Source organism: Dermochelys coriacea, chromosome 11, assembly GCF_009764565.3.
Source record: "Dermochelys coriacea isolate rDerCor1 chromosome 11, rDerCor1.pri.v4, whole genome shotgun sequence".
Taxonomy (NCBI): domain Eukaryota; kingdom Metazoa; phylum Chordata; order Testudines; family Dermochelyidae; genus Dermochelys; species Dermochelys coriacea.
In genome coordinates, this window is record NC_050078.2 from 17,015,411 (window position 1) to 17,037,467 (window position 22,057).

General features: G+C 37.8%; 1 protein-coding gene across 1 annotated transcript in view; it reads right to left on the minus strand.

The window, feature by feature from the left end:
* Positions 1–2,524: 2,524 nt before the first annotated feature.
* The window catches only part of ACTR3 (actin related protein 3), a 48,339-nt gene continuing 28,806 nt past the window's right edge, over positions 2,525–22,057 (minus strand). Inside the window, exons 3-12 of the mRNA XM_038421992.2 lie at positions 17,010–17,134; positions 16,424–16,534; positions 14,485–14,580; positions 12,469–12,576; positions 8,722–8,865; positions 7,554–7,727; positions 6,167–6,259; positions 5,215–5,340; positions 3,752–3,835; positions 2,525–3,334 (exon numbers count right to left, since the gene is read on the minus strand). Of these exons, the coding sequence (XP_038277920.1) occupies positions 3,239–3,334; positions 3,752–3,835; positions 5,215–5,340; positions 6,167–6,259; positions 7,554–7,727; positions 8,722–8,865; positions 12,469–12,576; positions 14,485–14,580; positions 16,424–16,534; positions 17,010–17,134 (1,157 nt within the window). The 3' untranslated portion in view covers positions 2,525–3,238. The remainder of the gene's footprint in view (positions 3,335–3,751; positions 3,836–5,214; positions 5,341–6,166; positions 6,260–7,553; positions 7,728–8,721; positions 8,866–12,468; positions 12,577–14,484; positions 14,581–16,423; positions 16,535–17,009; positions 17,135–22,057) is intronic.

Consider the following 22,057-nt stretch of genomic DNA (forward strand, 5'->3'; position numbering starts at 1 on the left):
GGCTGTTAGTATATTATGCTGAAACCGGTTGCAGGCCTTATGAAATGCTGCTCTGGTGTGTCATGTACAGGCTGCAGGTTGGGCTCCCTACATTACACCACTGGTTAGCCTCTTCCTTTTCTCAGGGAGAGGGATTTCTGCTATTTTTCAATGCAGATGTATTAAGTAATAGATATTAATTTAAGCAACAGTAGTTTATTTCCTGAACCCAATTCAGGCAGCATATCCATCTTAACAGTATTGTTATTGGCTGGATGGGTTTTAGGTAAAGTATCATTCTTGTTTGCAAAATACAGTAAAATAAAGCCTCAAAAGCTACAGGCACAACTGAACTTCACTTTTCCGCCAGACAACAGCACAACTATGGCTGTACATACAGCTTTACCTTCAAGACTAGACTGACTGAGGTGTGCAACTTGCTATTTCCCTGCTGCAGTAGAGAATGAAATTCTAGAACACTTGGCACTTGTATGTAGGGCTCTACCAAAATTCACATAAGAATGGCCATACTGGGTCAGACCAGAGGTCCATCCTGTCTTCTGACAGTGGCCAATGCAAGATGTCCCAGAGAGAATGAACAGAAGAGGTAATCATCAAGTGATCCATCCCCGTCACCCAATCCCAGCTACTGAGAGACTAAGGACACTATCCCTGCCCATCCTGGCTAATAGCCATTGATGGACCTGTCCTCCATGAATTTATCTATTTATGAATTCACAGTCCACTGTGGTCAATTTCATGGTCATAGGATTTTAAAAATTGTAAGTTTCCTGATTTCAGATATTTAAATCTGAAATTTCATTGTTTTGTAATTGTAAGGGTCCTGGCCCAAAAATGAGTTGTGGGTCACAAGGTTATTGTAGAGGGGGTTGCGGTACTGCTACTCTTACTTCTGTGCTGCTGCTGGCGGTGGCACTATCGTCAGAGATGGGCAGCTGGAGAGCAGCAGCTGCTGGCCGGGAGCCCAGCTTTGAAGGCAGAGCCACCACCAGCAGCAATGCAGAAGTAAGGGTGGTATGGTATGGTAGTACTGCTCTTACTTCTGCACTGCTGCGGGCAGGGTGCTGCCTTCAGAGCTGGGCACCTGGCCAACAGCCACTGCTCTCTAGCTGCCCAGCTCTGAAGGCAGCACAGAAGTAAAAGTGGCAATACTGTGACCCTCCCCCCCACAAAATAACCTTTCGACACCCCCCTCCCCACAACTCCCTTTTGGATCAGGACCCACAGTTTGAGAAATGCTGGTCTCTCCCCATGAAATCTGTGTAGTATAGGGTAAGCGCACACAAAAGACCACATTTCATGGGGAGAGACCAGATTTCACGGTCCATGATGCGATTTTCATGGCACTTTACTTCTTGAAAGTGCTGCAGAACATTAATCCTTATAATATACATAAGATGTATAATCCATAATTTTATAGATTGACAAACAGTAGTTAAGAGACTTTCCCAAGGACAAACACTGAGTTAATGTAAGAGACTGGAATAGAACTCAAGCTTCCATCTCCAAGTACTATGCTCCGGCCGCTAAGTCTACCTTAGAAGCCAAGTGGAATGTTTTTGCACTGATATTAACCAACGAACAAAGCACAATGAAATTATAGCAGTTGTCAGGAGAGAATAGGAATCATACCTAGAGTTTTATTTAAAAAGATATTAAGATAAATTTATATCACGATTGTTTAACAGTTTCTTATTTTGCTTCAAGGTTGTTTATTTTTAGCTGCTGCACAAGAAATGTCTTAGTAATAGTTGTAAAAATGCCTTTCCATATTTATCCTCGTTTTCTGGAAAGAATGGTCTCATTTGTCATACTCTCTCTTCTCATTCAAGTGACTGAAATATCACATCTAAACGTTCATCTCTTTCCTCTACCCTTGATTTCTAGTGTCTCCATTTTTCATTTCGGGAGGGGGAGGGGGGGGAAATCAAGTAAAATATCTCCCTCTTGTGGTCTTCTGTGTAAACTGGTTTAACTAAGTTTGAGTCCAGCAGAAAAATCTCCTGCTGCACATTCTTTAGAAAGATTTCCCTGTATTTTCTGTGTTCAAACATTAACAGAAATTGGAGATGATCACATTAAATTCATCCAACTTCTTTCTAGAAACTATAAGAAAAACTTGCGCTTCACTTTATTTTTGCTCATAAGCTACGAAAATTGAAAAAAGGCAATGCTGTCTCCTGCAAAACACCACAGGAACTGAAATGAAAAAAATGTAGCAATAAGCTATGGAGATGAATAAAACCAAATACTGAGCTGTATAGACTGATTAATTTAGATGACGCCACACAAATTTCAGTTCTAAAAATTTCACTTTAGTTTGAGCAATGCACATAGTGATCTCTATCTTGCAAACCAGCTGAGGAGTGTATGAAGACTTTGTGCAATGTGATCAACAAAGCCTCACACAAATATAAAAAGAGATGTTGTGCCTTTATTGGAATGGTGTTAGGCTTTAAAATATACCACTTTTGATAATCGGATTATTTGTTTTTTAATTAGAAATGAAACTAAGGAACTGCAATACTGGTCCAACAGTCTTGTCTTTACTTTTGTTTTTTTAAGCAAGAAATAGAATGAAAATGCACCGAGTAATCAGAAAGCACTAGCAGGCATCGGTTAACCCAAGATACTAGCTTCTTTGTTCCAAAAGCACTTGCAAAGTTGGAACCCAGGACTTAGACTGGTCATAATTTGCAATAACTAGAGTCACATGAGTAAGCTTCATGTGCCCAATATATATATTTTTTTTAATTTACCATTAAGTTGGTCACTGGTATTTTTTCCTCAAATATTACAGTTTTTCTTTAATTGATATTTTTCCTCAAAGTATAAAAAAGTATGAAATATAAACAAGTTTTTGCGTTGTACACATGTAAGAGTACAATTGAAGCATTAGAGAGCTGACTATCTACACACCGTCAAATCCCATCAAATCTTGGATAATTCATTAATATACAAAATATCAGGGCACAGAAAGAACTAAAACCCACATCTTTGTTTTGTTACGCACAGGTTCAAATATTCAATCTAAAGAAAAACACTTTTAATTATTTTGGCTTTCCACTATATCCGCATATTGAGACACTTATTAAAATATTCCTGTTTAATTGTGTTTGGGCTTTTTCTTATTGTCAAGTCATGTTTGTTATCTTAATACCCGCCCTCCAGACAAACAAATAATCAGAAAGACCCTCTTTTCCCCCCTTCCCTTGCCCTGACCCCTCTGAGGTCAGTCTTAAGACATGACTCCAAACACTGGGTTGTGACGACAGATGCTAGGACCAATCTCTTCATAATCTTTTTTGGTGTGGCATACTTGGTAGAACTCGGGCTGGAAAAGAGGAAAACAAAAAAATCAGATGCTCTGCTGGCATTTCAACTATATGTAAATCTCAATAATAACTAGGAAAACAAAGGTTTATTGAATTTGGTAACCTCTATACTTCATTCTGAATTACTGCTAAACAAATCCATACAACAGACATCACATTTTGCCATAAAGCCAAATATAGTATTCAATAAGAATACTCATTCAGAATCGTGTAACTATTATAAACAAATACATTTCATGACACTTGGTTGTCATTTGCTCCTTTAAATCTCTAAAGTCTTCATTACACTCAAAGGGGTTTATATGTGCCTCCCCAAAACACATCAGTAGGAGTTATGAATGTGCATCAAGGACAGAATAGAATTCCAAAGTGTACCTAGAATGACTGAACCATGTTAAGTTTTATAGCCAACTTACTGTGGAAGCCAACATTGATCCTCCAAACCAAACTGCATATCTTTGCATATGATGAGTAATGACTTGTACATCAATAGGTTTGGGCTACAAAGGAAAACAAAATGAATACAATTAAAACTTATTACTAACAACACTCGAGTTTACATTTTTCTTTACAGATCTAAATTTAGTATTCATAATTAAATCATTTCTTAAACACAGCATGTATATGTGCACTATGCTATATTTACACAACTACCACACACCTACTATTCTTCCAAATAAAAACTATTTTTAAAAAGTTAATTTTTAAAATTTCATGTGGTGATTCCACCTACATAAACACAATAAAAACCATGAAATTCCTATCTCAGATGTGTGTCATCACTTTGCAATCTACAGCCATAACTTTTCCTTTTCTAAATTGGATCACCCACAAAGAAGCGTCTTCCTCTCTATATTCACACAAAACAGAAATTGTCACACCAAAACTTTGAGTGGTTAGAAATGGATGTTTCCTCACTGTCTGGAGTATTGGTGTTACAGGAAATAGTGTGTATGATGTAGTTTGATAACGATGGGTATATTTGGGTGCGTCGTGAGTGCGTGTTGGGTGAGAGTGAATGAAGTTGATTGAAATTTAGCGTAACCCGTAAATTTAGGTAACCTGAGGAAATAAGATGTGTGTGAGGGAAAGAGATTTATTGGAGGGAAGCGAGGTGCTGTGGTTCTGCGAGCGTTTCAAGCAATCACTGCAGATAAGTTACATCATTTTGAAAGGTTACTGTTTGCAACTACTAATAGTGTTATTTAAGGTGATGCAATAAGCAAGTCTGATGTGTTTTGATTTTTCAATAATTGATTTACTATTGGAGAAAACAAAGGGCCTAGGTAGGTAGTCTGGGATGGAGTCCTGTATCTATGCTGAGGCTTCAATGATTGAATGGATGCACTAGGACATTAAAGCAACAGTGCCATGGGGACATAGGACCTGCAAGGTGTGAGGGTCCCAGATCTTGGTCTGCAGCCCAAGTCCTAACATCTACTCTGCAGTTAAACAGCCCCCTTAGCCTGAGCCCCAGAAGCCCAAGTCAGCTGGCACCAGCCAGCCGCGGGTGTCTAATTGCAGTGTAGACATACCCTGAGATTTCTACAGCTCATGAGTGCAGCAAGGGATGGGCAGCCCAGCTGTGAAGCAAGGGAAGCAGCACCATAGCACTCTATTACACAATACTTGTGTTGAGATTATTCTCAAGAGCCCATTACAGTAGATTAATCCTTGTTAAAATAATCTAGAAGACCTTTATATAAAAGAAGAATCAACTTTAGTTCAAAATGACAACACAAACAGAAGAGTGTCATTGCAGTAATTTCTTGTTACTTAAGACCTAGAATTTCCAGTAAAAAAAAAAAAAAAAAAAAAAAAAAAAAAGATATACAAGAGTCATGAACACTAGTTTAATGTATTGGCTAAGGAAACAAACCTTCAGTCTGCCACCACTCAGTTCCTCACTGAGTTTCAGTCGGGCATCAACAGTTCTTTTCAAATCTCGTTGTAAACGGCGACCAAAGTCCCTGAACATGGTCGAACCTCCAGAGAGGACAATATTCTATAAGGAATATGCATATAGATTAGAAATAGGTCATTAAGTAATTTTAAGACTATCAAAAGTTAGATATTAGTCTTGGACATAAGAGTGAAGACAGATGCTGCTTATAATTATATTAAGGGGGCTTCCTGTTTACAAGGACTCAGACCTAAATTTTTGACCGATTAGTGATTTCAGGGGCCTCCATTTTTGGGTACTCTGTGGGAGAGAAGTTGGATACTTGGCATGTCTGAATATCAGACCTCTTTAGGGTGTCTATGTGGGCACCCAAAATTGAGGCATCAAGAATTACTAGTCACTTCTAAAAGTTAGCTCCTCATTATTTATTCAGCCCTGGACATGGATATTCAACCTATGGTCACCAATTTGACATTACACAGAATGTTTTAAATTATTCAAATTTTAAAAGGTTAGATGAAGTACCACACATAATTTGGGCTGTTACTCTGAAGAAAGGTAAATTGTTTACAAAAAAGGTTTAAAATTCCCTTTGATCCCTACCATCATCTTTTCTTTCCCTCAACTTTTCCCCCCCATTTTTAACCGTTTTCCTCCTCCTTTTTTTAAAACAATATTACAGTACCGAAAGATTAAAATAGATTAAAATGTTCAAATTGCAATTCTGGTTAAAATTAAACAGTTAGTGAAAATTTCTTCACTCCGAGTGCTCTTCTGTATGTTAGACCCAATGACAGTGCAGTTTGCTTTTAATCAAAATCTACCACTAACTGTATAAAAAGATGACATCTATATCTAGTAAAGAACATGCATGTTTGGACCCCACTGAAACAAAAAACTATTTTAAAATAACTTCACTGTTACTGACCTTATACAAAGGACGTCTAACATCAATAGGACAATTCTGAATAACTTCATCTACTACTTCTGAAATGGGTTGTGTGAAGTCAGGATTAGCAAACTAAAATCAGAAGTCAAATTGGATATAAAAACCAGCAGTCATTAGGTAACTAATATCACGATTTTAAACCAACATACTTCAAAAATCTTGCACTTTTAATTCGAAAAAGAATCAGAGTGCAATTTGAAACAGCAGTAATTCTTTTCTGGGTTTTAGAAGCAAAACCCTTTTTCTTGACCTACTATGTGTATGCAGGTTACTCAGGAGATCCCAGGAAAGTGAGAAAAGTAAGAACACAATTAAACTTGAAAGACAAGAAAGCTCATTAGTAGTAGGGAGTCGGAGTACTTGAGATCAACATGTAATAGAGAGAGAGAGAGAGAGAGAGAGAGAGAGAGAGAGAGAGAGAAATTCAAGATTAATCCCAGACATGTCCTTAATTGAAAAAACAGTGTTAGTACATGCAGGAGTAATAGGAAGGATTTTCTGAGGGTTTTCCCCCTTCCCCCTCTCATTCACAAATGAGAAACGGTGAAGTCAAATGCTGCACAGTTTATACCAAACAGAAGATGGGAGAAAATAAATGAAGCAAGCCATCTTATTGCACTACATGTCCAACCATTAACCAATACTGGAAACAGAAACCTGAGTATTTATTTCAATGGCCATTTAGTAAAAGGTTAAAAAAAGAAAAGAAAAGTGATTAGATTTTTTTCCCCATTTTGCCAATTGTTCTCTTGTACTGCTTTTGTAACTTTAACGATTCTTTAGCAACAGTTCAGAGACCTCCCACCCTTCTCAGATGCTCAGTACTGAAGCGCACAGTTTAACTCAGAATGAGGAAGTGGCCATGACAACAGAAGAAAGAAAGAAGGGACTGAGGAAGAAATAGGTAGAGTTATTCCTATCTGCTTTTTCTAAAATGACCCTGAAAACAGGACTAGTGGCACAGAATTGAAAGTGAGAGGGAACATTAATTAAAATTGGTATTTTAAATGACTGGACAGAACCATGCACGATGGGTAAGAAGAAATTTAAAAGATAAATGCTTAGCAAGATGAAGAAGAGGACCAATAACCCATATTAGCAAAACAATTCTTTAAAACATTCTAGGGTGTACTGTTTGTGTCTGCTCGAGTGCTTTAATTTGTATACTGAAAGGTTCCCCAATAGCAAGAAGTAAAACTCACTCGCTTTTTACAGCAGCAATTATCTACTTTAAAATATAAACTGAGATAGGCAAGTTTTCACATCTTTCAAATGCATTTAGATTTTAGTGTACCAATTTTAAACTGCTGTTCTACAGCTTGAATTGAAAAAAATCTGAAGACCATTATAATTCACAACAACTTACCTCAGGATGAAAGAAGATCTCCGGCCCCAGGAATCTCTCATAGCCAACATCAATGGTGAATTCTTTTTTTGAGATTGCATTGATTCCAGTATACTGTTTAATCCATTTTGTACCATCTGTGTCATACTTGTTAAATTCTTTTACTAAATCAGGGCAGACATAACTAAAGCGCTCCTGAAAATTAAATACACACATTTGTAGAAATCTTCCCCAAAATAGTAGGAAAATGATGGTATGTACTTACAATATGGAACCGTTTGAACCCAATTAAATATAGTACAAATAAGGCTCCTTAAAAAAAAGATTCAGGCTCTCGGAAAGAGTTGGAAGCTGGTAAGTAGCTACATAGTAGAGTACCCCCCCGCTCCCTCCAAAAAAGGTTCAGCTGACACTATGTATAATTAAATAATAAACTCTGCTTCTACAAATCATTTCTATGCATTACTGGGAGCAAGTTGGTTTTGATTCCATTTTTCCCCTCAAATTCTATGGTAATGAAAAAAAGGAGTATTAAAGGTATAATGTATTTCATAGATTAACATCCTTCAGTGGATCAGTTATAACAGATTAGTACTGCAGGAAAAAAAAAAAGACAGCTACCTATGCAGAAAAGTCATAAGGACATAAGAAAGGCCATATTGGATTAGTATCCTGACTTCAGACAGTGGCCAATGCCAGATTCGTCAGAGGGCAATTATTGAGTGATCCATTCCCTGTTGTCCAGTCCCATCTTCAGAGTCTTAGGGGCAGTCAGAGCATGGGGTTGCATCCCTGACCATCTTGGCTAATAGCCATTGATGGACCTATCCTCCATGAAATTAAATAATTTATAGTTATAGTGTTGGTCTTCACAATATCCCCTTGCAACAAGTTCCACAGGTTGACTGTGCATTGTGTGAATCAAAAAAAGATAAGCAATTATAGCTTTTCGTTTTACAGATAGCACCAGGAGAGTTTCCAGTTAAGTATTACAATAGTTACTATCAGGGGAAAAGATGATTATAGATGGACATTGGTATATTAATATCATGTTATATTTTAGGTATTTAAATAACATTTATAGTCTCATTTAGAAAAAGAGCATCATTAAGAAGGGAGTTATTTTTAATACGATTTTAATATAAATGTATATTATGGTATAACTGCCATTCATGAATTCTCATTTTACCTTCACGGCTTTAGCGGTTTCCAAGGATTGCTCAGGAGGAATTCCTACTTCTCGCTCTCTCAGCAGTTGCTGAATGAAGTATGTTATATCTCGTCCTGCAATTGGAATATGTTTGATACAGCTGCCAATCACATAGCCTTCAGCCTGGAAGTAACATTAATTTGGAGAAGGAGAAAAAAATGCCTTCCATCAGCTTCAGAAAAAAATAGTTACTTATTGAAGCATATAGAGTGTGATTCTGAAAATGCTTAGTCACATCCTTACATGATTGGATCCTTCACTACCACAATTCAGATTTATCAGAGTTACACTTACACACACAAGCCCTCTTATAATCTTGTACCCTTGATGGAGTCCCGAGGACATTCCCATTATTCATAGCTCTTTACTCTCCATTTCTGAGGCCTTGCATTTGGTTACCATTCTTACAGGCAACAGAGACCAGACATGTCCATTCTGTCAGCACTTTAAAGTAAACTTCTTACTCTCTATTTGCTCCTTAAGTCAGATAAAGTGAGTGCCATTGAATGATGGGAGGCATTCTCTCACCCATTACTGTTCAATAGCACACAAGAGTTGTAGGCACTTAAGTATGCAAGAGTTTACAATCTATACAGGCAAAAGAGATGAGAGGAGGAGACCAGTAAAGTCCAGCAAAGTGATCAAAATGGCATTTAGCACATCACATCAGTCCACCATTTTTATCATTTTTCATTCAGCAAGGGGAGTACCCCAGGGGTCGGTCCTGGGGCTGCTTTTGTTCAACATCTCCATTAATGATCTGGATGATGGGATGGATTGTACCCTCAGCAAGTTTGCAGATGACACTAAGCAAGGGGGAAGAGGTAGATATGCTGGAGGGTTGGGATAGGGTCAAGAGTGACCTAGACAAATTGGAGGATTGGGCCAAAATAAATCCGATGAGGTTCAACAAGGACAAATGCAGAGTCCTGCACTTAGGACGGAAGAATCCCATGTACCACTACAGCCTGGGGACCAACTGGCTAAGCAGCAGTTCTGCAGAAAAGGACCTGGGGATTACAGTGGATGAGAAGCTGGATACGAGTCAGCAGTGTGCCCTTGTTGCCAAGAAGGCTAACGGTATATTGGGCTGCATTAGTAGGAGCATTGCCAGCAGATCGAGGGAAGTGATTATTCCCTTCTATTCTGCACTAGTGAGGCCACATCTGGAGTATTGCGTCCAGTTTTGGGCCCCCGACTACAGAAAGGATGTGGACAAATTGGAGAAAGTCAGGGGAGGGCAACGAAAATGACTGGGGACTAGGGCACATGTCTTATGAAGAGAGGCTCAGGGAACTGGGTTTGTTTAGTCTGCAGAAGAGAAGAGTGAGGGGGAATTTGAAAACAGCCTTTAACTACCTGGAAGGGGGGGGGGGGATTCCAAAGAAGATGGAGCTCAGTTGTTCTCAGTGCTGGCAGATGACAGAACAAGGAGCAATGGTCTCAAGTTGCAGTGGGGGTGGTCTAGGTTGGATATTAGGAAACACTATTTCACTAGGAAGGTGGTGAAGCACTGGAATGGGTTACCTAGGGAGGTGGTGGAATCTCCATCCTTAGAGGTTTTTAAGGTCCGACTTGATAAAGCCCTGGCTGGGAAGATTTAGTTGGTGTTGGTCCTGCTTTGAGCAGGGGGTTGGACAAGATGTCCTCCTGAGGTCTCTTCCAACCCTAATCTCCTATGATTCCACCCTCCCTATCCTCACCTGACAAAGAAGGAAAGGGGAGGCAGGTGTTTAATTCTATCATAAGCGATAGGATATTAGTGTTCATGAGGATTAATTTGTAGATTGCATATGTTTTAACAGGAGATTAGATTCCTCAACCTTTAAAAAGGAAGATCAAACCAGAAGACTAAATTATTCTTTATCAGATATACTGTTTGTACAGCATATTCAGTATTCTTTACAGTATTTAAAATATTTGGAATGTCTTAACTATTTCAAGTTCTGCATTATCTCTGAAATTTTAATAATGAGCTAAAACATTTTGTAAGTAGCAAACCCATACTTAAAATGTGTATTTTTAACTAAAAATGATCAAAATGAATATTCACATGTATGTCTGTCCCATTGCGGAGACTACATTTTCATCTATCAATTCCTTTTTATCTACTTACATTTTTAGTGCTTCATCTATTGCATTACATCACAGTATAGATGGGCATTTGACCAGTCCAAAAATAATTAGTCAACTGACTGATCAAATAAAAAGTGTGAAAACTGTCAAATACTTTAAAGCACTAATTTCTTAGAACAGTAACCAAAAAAAAAAAAGAGTAAGACTTTATGGTCGCCAATAGACTTAGCCTAAGATAGATACTTAGGCCTAATTACACACATAAAAAGTACTTTTAACCAAGTTATTTCAACTCAGAAAATTGGGAAACAATGAAATGAAGTTCTAAAGAAAAGTGAAAGAATTACAGAAGTGAGTGATCAAGACAGTTCAGTAGGCTAACAGATGACACCCGCATGCACCCAAAAAAGCAGCTGCTGCCTACATCAGGGCAGTTTTGACGGAATATTTGACAAGACTCAGCTGACCAGTCAATTGGCTGGCTGTCCAAGCCTACATCATGGGTATTTGCTTCAGTATGCTAAAGGTTGAAAAATGTTGGAAATAGGGGACGATATATTTACAAAGGAGTTTCTTAACTGTTCAAGTGATACCAAAAAAAAAAATTACGTACAACCCGTTCATCTATTTCAGTTAAAATAATAAGAAAGTTCTGCTGTCTTTTCATAGCCATTTAAAACCCATTAAGCATAATAAAAATAACCTAACTTACCATTACAAGAGTTGAAATTTCAGTGATTTAATAAGCCTTAGCAAAAAAACACCATCTCTAATCGGAGTCTAATCTGAAATATTTTACATAGTATTTTTCACTGAGCTGAGAAGAAAAACTGTAAAGCACATTTAGATCACAACCAATGTAACTTTCCAATATAATGAATCAAGTAAATGAGCTTACTAATTGTTAATTTACAATTAGTAAGCTCATTTACATAGTTCTTTATTTTGTAAGACTGGTCCTACAAACACCAGAAACCCATTTTCTCCTCAAAGACAGCTATGCAAAGAGATGTATTTCCATTCATCTGGAGAAGAAAACTAGTATATATTCCAATTATAAAATTTTCAGTGTGCAATTCTGTAAATTGCATTGCATGCCTACAGTAAAAACAATACTTTGACATTTAATAAAATTATACATTAGTTATAAAATAAAACAAATTATATGTTCTATTTTTAAGGTCTTATAGAAGATCTTATAAGTCTGTTAACCAACTTTATTATTTGAGACATGTGGGAATTTTCCTACCTGTATGATCATTGCTGTATGATAGTACACTAGAACTGTCATTTTTCTGATTTAACAGTTTAGATAAGTGAAAACTCTGACCTCAATATGAAACATTTGATGTACATGAATATTAGGGTTTTAGTTTACAGATGACAAAATTGATTCCCAGTGAGGGCCAAGTTCTGTGAGCTTCTGAGGACACTGAACACACACTGACTTTTAATGAGGAAATGAGAGTGCTCTGCAGTTCTCAGCACCTTAGCATAGGAGGGCTGCAGGTGAGAGTTGCCAGAGGTCATTCAATAACTATCATGTTTTAACTACAACAAAAGCCACCTCCCATATCAATGTTCACTTCAGCAAGGTTACAATGTGTGATATAGCATTACATTATGCGGCTTTGATATTTTGATACTTACCACAGGAATGACATGAGTAACACCATCTCCACTGTCTATAACTGTGCCAGTCAATGTCCGTTCCCCTACCTGTCTCGATGTCCAAGATGCAGCTAAGGCAAGGACAGCCTGGCAAAAGAGAAAGCAGAATTTGAACCTTTAGTTTTACATTGATGCATAAAGCCTATACTGAGGTTCCTCTACAGCTGATGTTTTATACCCTTTGAATGAAGATACAAAAAAAAGTCAAAGTGAGCAAAGTCTATTTAAACACAACTGAAGCAAAATAACCTAAGCCCTCAATATTTGAACACTTATTTTTTCCCTTACAGCACAATGGAAATGAAACAAGTACATCTTGTTTTGACACTACTGTAGCATAAATTACCATGTACTGAAAAGGGAATTGAAGATGTATTGCATTCTAAACAGAAGTACTAGAATTATCAGAGTTTGGCATTTAGTTAGTTTCCTTTTATAGGCAAATACACTTATAAACTAAGGGGCAGATTAGTGATTTTCCACCTTTTTTCATTTGTGGACCCCTAAAAAAATTTCTAATGGAGGCGGTCCCAAAGGGTCCATGAACCACAGATTGAAAACCACTGTTCTAAGGTAACAACCATCTTTCACGGACCTCTGAGACATAGTCTGTAGACCCCAGGTTGAAAACCACTGGGCTAGATCCTCTGTTGGTTGATCCTTTGGCATGGTTCCACTGATTTCATGGAAGGATGCAAGTTTAAGCATCAATTCTTGTTCGAACCTCCACTTAAGTGATTTACACAAGCAAGGAACATCAGACTGTATTTCTATCTGAACTGTTGGAGGAAATGAACTTCAAACTGTTAGGAGACAAAACACATCATCCTCTGTACTCCTCACACTGAAGATTTTTTTTTTTTTAAATGTTCTAATTGGAGAGCAGGACACTACTGGCAGAAAATAACCATATGATGATAGGTGCCACTTGGAGAGGTCTACACAATTATACAAATGAATGGTAAATGCATGTTTGAATATCAAGATCGCTGCCTGACACAGTACTAAGACAAACATCTGTCCAAGGAAGTGTGAATGAAAGAAGTGGAACATACTTTATATTTTGGAGGAAGAGGATGGGTCTAGACCTGTGGATGAACAACTAATAGAAAATGTGAAGGAATCTAGATGAACCTATATGTGAGCCAGTATGATGTTCTCCAATGGCAAATTAGTACCTATATATTTGTTATTTGCGTATTTGATTATACATCAGGATAGAAGAAAGAATTTGTCCAGTAGTAAAAAGCATAATCACAAAATTGAAACTGATTTCTAAAGGGAATCTGCTTAAGTGCTATTGTGTTCCATCTCCTTGAACAAATTAAACTATATCATGCTCCTAAAACAAAAATTCCTAAGGAAACAGATCAATGCTTTCTAAAAATAAAATTTTTCACTAAAGCTCAAGTTACAAATCTCTCTGAATAATCTTCAATGTAATTCACTAATTTGTGTGCATTAGTACAATTTATGTATTGGAAAGTAACAATGGAGTGGTGGAATATCTATATAAAACAGCTTTTCAAAAACAAAAAAAACAAACAAAAAAAAGTATTGATAGTTCCTGTCCCTAATGTTTTCTAGCCGCAGAATAGGCATAGCACATAAATACAGCAATGCAGTTCTGCAAAACAGAGGTACTCCCATCCGAAGAGCTACCTCTAAACATGAAACACAACTTCCTGTTCTTGGCTTATTGCTACTTATTATGGTGTGTTTTCTCATGTGAAACCTGTCCTTCACAAACTGAGTTGAACCCACCAGTTAATTTTACATAATATCATTTGGCTGCTAGCTGAAGTAAGTATTTTTGACCACTAGACTGGATTTGAGCCAGTCACCCCATGAAAAACTCTGACCCAAATTCAAACTCCAAAACATCTTCAAACCACTAAAATTATGCACAATTTTCTCATTGGGTTTAAAGATTATTTAAATTAAAGTTGAGAAAAATCATCCTTCCTTCCCTCCACTTAACAGTTGCATTCTCACCTGAACAGCAATGTACAGCCCTGGAACGTTGAACGACTCAAACATTATCTCAGCAGTATATTCCCTATTTTCCGGAGTATTTAGTGGAGGTTCAGTCTGTATGACAGAAGTGATTTTTAAAAATCAATTCAAATCTGATACTTGCATTTATTCAGATTTTAAAAACACACCAAGAAAAGTTTTCAGGTTGTGAGCTTAATAATTTACCCAGCGTACAAATAGCAGGAATTCACACTGTGCTTTAAAAAGCAAACTATTTAATTTAGTAAACCTGTCAATTCCCATGAAGGCTGGAAGACTAATGCAAACAGCTCCATAGGGATATACCACTCTATGCGACAATGCAGGAACACAAAGTGATGTGAAAATTAATTCTTGCTGCAATTTACCAAGATATATTGGTGTCGTCTTATCTTGGGCAGTTATTTCACTGCAACATTGTATCCATTGACAGAATATAGCACTATCACCCAAAAAAAGGACTGTTGTATATTCCAAGTATTTTGATATCCCCAATTACAAAAAGGCTATTTTTTCTCAGCCATTCATCTAACTGAACAAAGATATTATGTTCTATTTTCTTCTCAAAAAGGCAATAACTGAAAAAGATAGTCTGTTACCATCGGAATGAATTATATTAAAAAGAGACTGGGACACAGTACATATGATGTGCTATTATAGTGAACTTGGACTTATTACAAACTATAGTTCTCTTTGTTCTTTGAAAGTATGCATTCTGAATGTTATATGAGTGAGGAATATTTAAAGAAATAAACATAATATTTGTTGCTACCAGTTGCTTTCGTGTAGGCATATACTACAGGTCCAGTAGAGGAGGAATATGGACTTCAACCTACAACCCTCATTGAAGTGCCACTGATTTCAATGAGATTCAATGTGGTTTGTTAGTGGATGCAGATTCAGGCTCTATATTCATGAAACAAACTATGGTTGTGATACTAAAGCCATTTTCTGCCTTTACCTTTTTTTTATAAATAAGAGTTATAAATTGGTCACGAATAAATTTAAGCTGAAAATTAGAAGAAAGTTTCTAACCATCAGAGGAATGAGATTCTGGAACTGCCTCCTAATAAGAGGAGTGGGAACAATTGCTTAGTTAGGTTTAAAATGGAGGTTGATGAATTCATGAACAGGATTAAATAACAGGGAGGCCTGTGATAGCATGGGACTGAACTTAATGATCCAGAAACTTCTTTTCAGTCCTATGTTTTTAACTTCTATATTTGGACATTTCTTTTTAAAAAAGAGTCTTGTAAAAAAAGACTGAAGTTGTGGGCAACTTGACAAGTTAATTGTAACTTAATTGTGCAGCAAATTCAATTCTCAAAATCCAAGAAAAAGCTTTCAGCAACAGTTGTGAGGAATTAAGAAGGTTCATAACTTGCCCCAAATCCAACCATAAAATGTCTAGAACTACTCAAAGCTGCAAAACAAATCCCACTGAATAAATTTACACTCCATGTTTCCACAGGCTCTGTAAAAAGTACGGCAACTGAAATGAAACTTTCAGCAACTGCATCCAAATGATACAGTAATTGTTCCATTTTAATACAACTGTTATTAACACAGCGCACAGACTGACACTGCATCACTGGAGAAATACTTACCTAAAATGTAGTTTCCAAGACATCACTATTCACTTCAATGGAGAGCTGTTGCAACAGAGAAAGTTTGGGGCAATAGAAATAAAGGAAGAACAGGAGTTTGTAGATCAGACACTCCTTTGCTTTTAAAACTCAAAAAATAAAGCAGCAACATATGGAAAAGCAGCCAGACCGGCCTGGCTTCAGCCAATGCACATAACTTAACTTCCTACACAAGTGGCACAGCTTAAAGGTTTATTTACATAAAAGGTTTTGTGTAATAAACACAAAAATCTTACATATTCTTTCATAAACAGGAAGTAATTTGTACTCACCAAAAGAAAGTAATGATCTTCCGGTTCTGCTCTTAGATATTTAAAGATAACTTGCTCCATAAACCTCTCCATCAAGTCCCAGTCTTCAACTATACCATGACGGATAGGCCACTGTTAAAACAGATGCCTCAGTATATATTTGGAAAGTTTAAAAGAAGAAATCTTATTGATTGTAAGTGCAGGAAAAAAAATTCACTAAAAGTGGCGACAAACTACACAGTAAGAACACTGTGCTATAAGGTCTTCCTACCGCAGAATGATTAATACATTTGAAATTCTGAAGTCTTTTTAAAGCACTCATCTATGGTGGAAAATAGACAGTAAACAAATGTGCTTCACTCTCCAGTGTTACTTCAAAGAAAAAAATTAACATACTTTTTTCCAAATGACGACAAAATGTCTTGAAAGTTACCAGAACTGGTTGAATATTAAAATCACATTTGAATATCATTTTCTTTTAAAAAGTACATGTTAAAAATGGAAAAATAAAGAGTTCTTTACAGTTAAGGATCAATGAGAAACCATTTATTTTACAGTGGATTTTTTAGAAGTATTAAATTCATAGAGAAGAACTATCCTTTAATACCTTTGTTGCATAAGTTGGTTTTTCTATTGCTTCATCCCCAATAAAGAAGTCTAAATCATCCACACCTTTCGTAACCCTCCTTTGTGCTTGATCAACAACTTTTGCCGATTCCTTGATTGCAATACCTTTAATAAGCAACAGATATACAAATGACATTGTAGATTGTCTATCCTGAAACTTCTGTCATACTTCAAAGCTTTATATTCTGAATTAAAAGATTAAAACATTGCCACCTGGAAATAGTTTACCATTTCTAGCTTCGGTGCAGGTACAACGAGTCTGCACAGAACACTTAAAAATCTCATTTGAAAGGCCACCTATAATGAAACACTATTAGGATTGAATACAACAGTCATGAAAAACAAAATATGAATATGGTGCAATGCGAAGCATACAATGCAGAAAGAGAGGTTACTTACTTTATGCAGTAACAGTGGTTCTTCAAGATGTGTATCCCTCTGGGGGCTCTACTTTAGAAGCACATACACCTCTCAAGCCCTTGATTGAAGATTTTCAGTTAGCATCCATTTGGCCCATGCCTCCTCATGCAATATAAGGATGTGTGGGGGAGCTGCCCTCAGTTCCTTCTCTACCCAAACACCCCTAAGGAACGGTCCAAAGCAGAGGGGAAGGAGGGTGGGTAGTGGAGCATGCATAGGGGGACACATCTCAAAGAACCACAATTTCTGTGCAGAATGAGTAACTTTCTTTGAGTACTGTCCCTGTGGACGCTCCACTTGAGGTGACTTCTGAGGGACGAGAGAGGGCGGACGTGATATAAAATGTATCGTGAAGCCCAATGCTCTGACCTATTTATCCGTAGTGATCCACCTCCAGGCATGTTGGAAGTAGGCAGGGCAGTCTCCAAAGTGCAGGGAGGTGGGCTAGTAGAAGCAGCTGTGAATACAAAAGTGCGGGAAGATTCAAACCCTTGACCAAGCCATCAAAAATGTTGCTTCAAAGATGGCTAGGTGGTCATGGAAGGCAGTTGGGAAGCCCTCTTTCTCTGAAACTTGTGTCTTTTTCTGGGGTGTTTGGTGGATCTATGGGACCTGGAAAATGGAGCAGGATGCAGTCTCTGGGTAGTCTGTGACCTCCTGAACCTTTTCTTATTTGTAGGTGTATATGTGCCCAGGGATTGTAAAGTAGCCCTAGAATTTGTTAGAGTGTTCAAGAACTCATCTGTGGTTTACAAGAACAGCTTGTAACTGTTGAAGAGGAGCTCCTCCATGGTGTTCTGTACTTCTCTTGGAAACCCCAAGAAATGACCATGATGCCTTGTGCATAACCACCATCAGAGATGCAACTGGTAGCAGTGTGTGAAGCATCAAAGGATGTTGAAGAGTGGTTATGGCCACTAACAGTCTTTCTGAGATGATGGACTGGAATTGCTCCCTATGATCTTGTGGGAGATGCTCAATAAAAGTTGTGAACCGATTATAAATTTGCAGAATTATACGTGGGCATGACTGCCAATAATCACAATCCTGAACTGGAGGGATGCTGAAGAATAGGCCCTTGGCCCAAAGATATCCAGCCTTTTCTGGTCCTTGTCATATGGGGTAGACTTATTGAAATACTGATTACCCTGCTCATTTACCACATCCACCATCAGAGAATTAGATGTGGGAGGTGGGAAAACAAAAAGACAATAATACTTTTTATCTGCCCGTTTACATGTGGGCAGAATAATGTCAGGTGTCTGCCACGGCAGTATAGCTGGATCCAGGAGTACCTCATTGATGGGTAACTATTCTGGGGGTGTTGCTGATTGCAGGATAACCATCAGTTTTTGCTGTGAATTCTTGATACCTCCGAGAGGAATTTGAAAAGTGTCAGTCATTCTTTGAGATCATGAAATTACTGGAAAAAATCAGCTGTGGAGGGTGGTGGAACCACAGCCACCTTGTCCAGAGGTGAGGATGAAGTAGGAATTTGAGAGGTGGCCTCCTTATCTGCCCTAGCCTCCTGCTCCTCAAATATTTCCTCCTGTCAGGGGGCTGGCTGGGGAGGAGAGGGCTATACAACTCTGGCCGCCCTATGATATGGTACCAGTGGTCTGGTAAATTGTCGCCGATAGGCAGCCGGGGGGGGGGGGGGGGGGGGGGGGAAGAAGAGGAGAGCATAAGGAAATAGAGATGGCATCCAGGGTTGGTTCCATTACCATTGATAATAAGCCCAATTTTCCCTCTGACTTTCAGAAAATGGGCTCCTGAAGGGATACACTGGAGAAGCCTGGACAAAAGATAAAACTGAAGTTGTCTTCCTCCCACAATCTCATCCAAACAAAGAGCACCCTCATTGGAGAGTCCTGTGGTACTGAGGACGGTAGTCCAGAGATCAGAGTCTTGGTACCAAGAGACCCTCGGTACCCATGAGGAGCGGAGACTCTGGTTAAACCAATCTGTTATCAAGAGGTCCTTAGTATATCTGAACTCCTGCGGTACTAAACAGGGGATCAGTACTGAAGCAGTAGCTAAGGCCATTGTTGCCGAAGCTGCTCCTGGGCTCTTATTATACAAATATTAGAAATATAGGAAGCCAAGGCAGGCTCAAGTTGGACAAACTAGGCTCAGTCTCAGGCTGAGGCAGCTGAGAAGGAACTGAAGGCGGTTCACACCACACACCCTTACATAGCTTCGGTGTCTGGCATGAGGAGGCAAAGGGTGCATATGCAGGTTGAATGGACACTGCTAACTGAAAAATCTCTGATCAAGAGATTCATGAGCGCCTGAAGTGGAGCACCCCTAGAGATACTACTCAAAGAAGAAATTAGTATTTTAGCAGAGTCAATAAACTAGCTGTTAATTCTACCTGTTGAAGACTTGCCTCAACTGGCAATGGACTACTTTACCTCCACATTCAACTAACAACCACTCAGCAGCCAGAAAGACAGGAGAAAAAAGGAAACATCTGTTCAATGTGCACCCACATTCAAAAAAAAAAACGCAGAGAAGATACTAAAATGTATAAAGAATGGGATAAAGATATTTTCAACACCATGCCATTATATAAATGGATGTTTCGCTCTGATTGAACTCAGAGTTTAGTTCTAGACACCTCATCATAAAGACAAACAGACTAAGAAGGGATTCAAAAATGCAATTAAAGTCAGGGGAAAAAAGATTTCCACAAAGAGAGAGAGAGGAATATTAAGATTCTTTATCTTTTAGAGAGGGGACATGAGGGAGGTATACAAAATAATGAATACTAATGAAAAGATCAGTCAAGTATTCTTATTTACCTTCTATCACAACACAAGAATGAAAATTAGGAAGACACTTTCTCTTATAGGCACCTTGTTTATTTATTATGGGGGTTTTGCACACTGTAGTTTGAGGTACTGGCCAATATCAAAAACAGGATACTCGGCAGATAGATCATTGGTCTGATCCAGTAAGGGTATCATGCACCTGACCTTCGCTTCCAATCTTTTGCAGCTTCATTTGGCTAGCTGGGTTAGCAAGTGCCTGGTAAATTTTTCAACCCTGCAGATCACCTTTAAAATTAAACCCTCTCCTGAAGTCAGGTGTCATACACTTCCATATGCAAGTCTAAAGGTATTTTATTGGTCAATACCTAGACCTGTGAAGGTATTGACCAATAATTGTGAAGGATGCTGATGCAACCTTAAAAATCCTAATCCAACCACTTGGGGATCGTGACTTTTGCTAACGAACAGAGGATCTTAACTGAGCACTTGCTCATCATAAAAATCCTAAGCATTTACTACTGAATCCTACTTTGCTCCTCAGAGCAGTGAAACAAGACAAATCAAATATCAACAGAGACAGCAAGAACCATAGAAGAGCCAAGACTGAAACTAAAAGTAAGACAGAAAGGGATGAATGATATTATATATTTATAAATTATAGTAGCTTACTCATAGATGGTAAGGGATACACCCAACAGGAGTAGAACTGAGCAAAATAATTCATTCTCTGTTCTGTAGCTGAACTGGGGGGGAATCTTTAAAATATTCAGTTTGTTTCAGACCCAAAACAGATTGTTTTTCTTGCCAAATAAAAAAAAATATCTTTCAGGTTGAATGAAAGGCTTTGAATTTTGTTTCAAGAGCAAACATTTTATTTCAAAAGTGTTACTTCCAAAGCAAAAAAAAAGGGGGGGGGGCATATTTTTTGGGAGATTTACTCTCTGAAAATTTTTTTGTCCAACTCAAATAGGAGGATGCAAGACAATCTTGTGCTACACATAAAAGGAAGAGTTGTGCCAAGTATTTTAAAGAGCTCTATTATAAAGCTCTTTGATACTTTAGAGTAAGAAGGCTCTTGCTGCCCAGCAGTGGCATCTTAAAAACAGTTTTGAGACAGACACCGCCACTTGCTATAAACCTCCAAAGCTTTTCCACTTGAAGTGATTTACTGTTGCTCTAACCTAAAATAGGATGACTCCATATTTCTTGTTGGATGTGAAACTAGCCTACATTGTGGGCTAAATTTGAAAATAAAAAAAGAAGCAATTTAGAAAAGCAACACATTGTGACAATACAAATTGGAAATTAAATCTGGGTAGTGAAAGAACTAGGTTACCATGGTGTTTAAAGATGGTAACTTCTCCAGCAGTATCAGAGAGCAATTGGCTTTGGTTCTTCAGCACAAGATTGAAAAGCTTTTAGAAGAAAAAGGATGTATTTGTGTCATACTGACTTTTGAGCTCAAAAACTGATGGGGCCATTTGTTTTAAATGTAACAACTGGAAAAAGAAGAGAATGAGTCTTCAAAATTTGTACTCATACAAAAAATATTTTGATATGGACACAAGAAAATAGGAGTGCTTGCTCTGGAGGGATATCAATTACTTGATATTTTGAACATATATCACACAGTAAAAATTAAAGACAAGAAAGAAGGTTTGCTGGACATTAACAAATGGCTGGGAGACAGCAAAGAAAGAAAATAAACCATTGAACTCTAATGGGGACAAAAGAGTCTTCCAGGCCAATGCAATTGGCCTAATATTTCACATTCACTTTATTTTTCTAGCAAGTTTCCTTGTGCAGTACAGATGCATATTCAGAATTAAGCAGG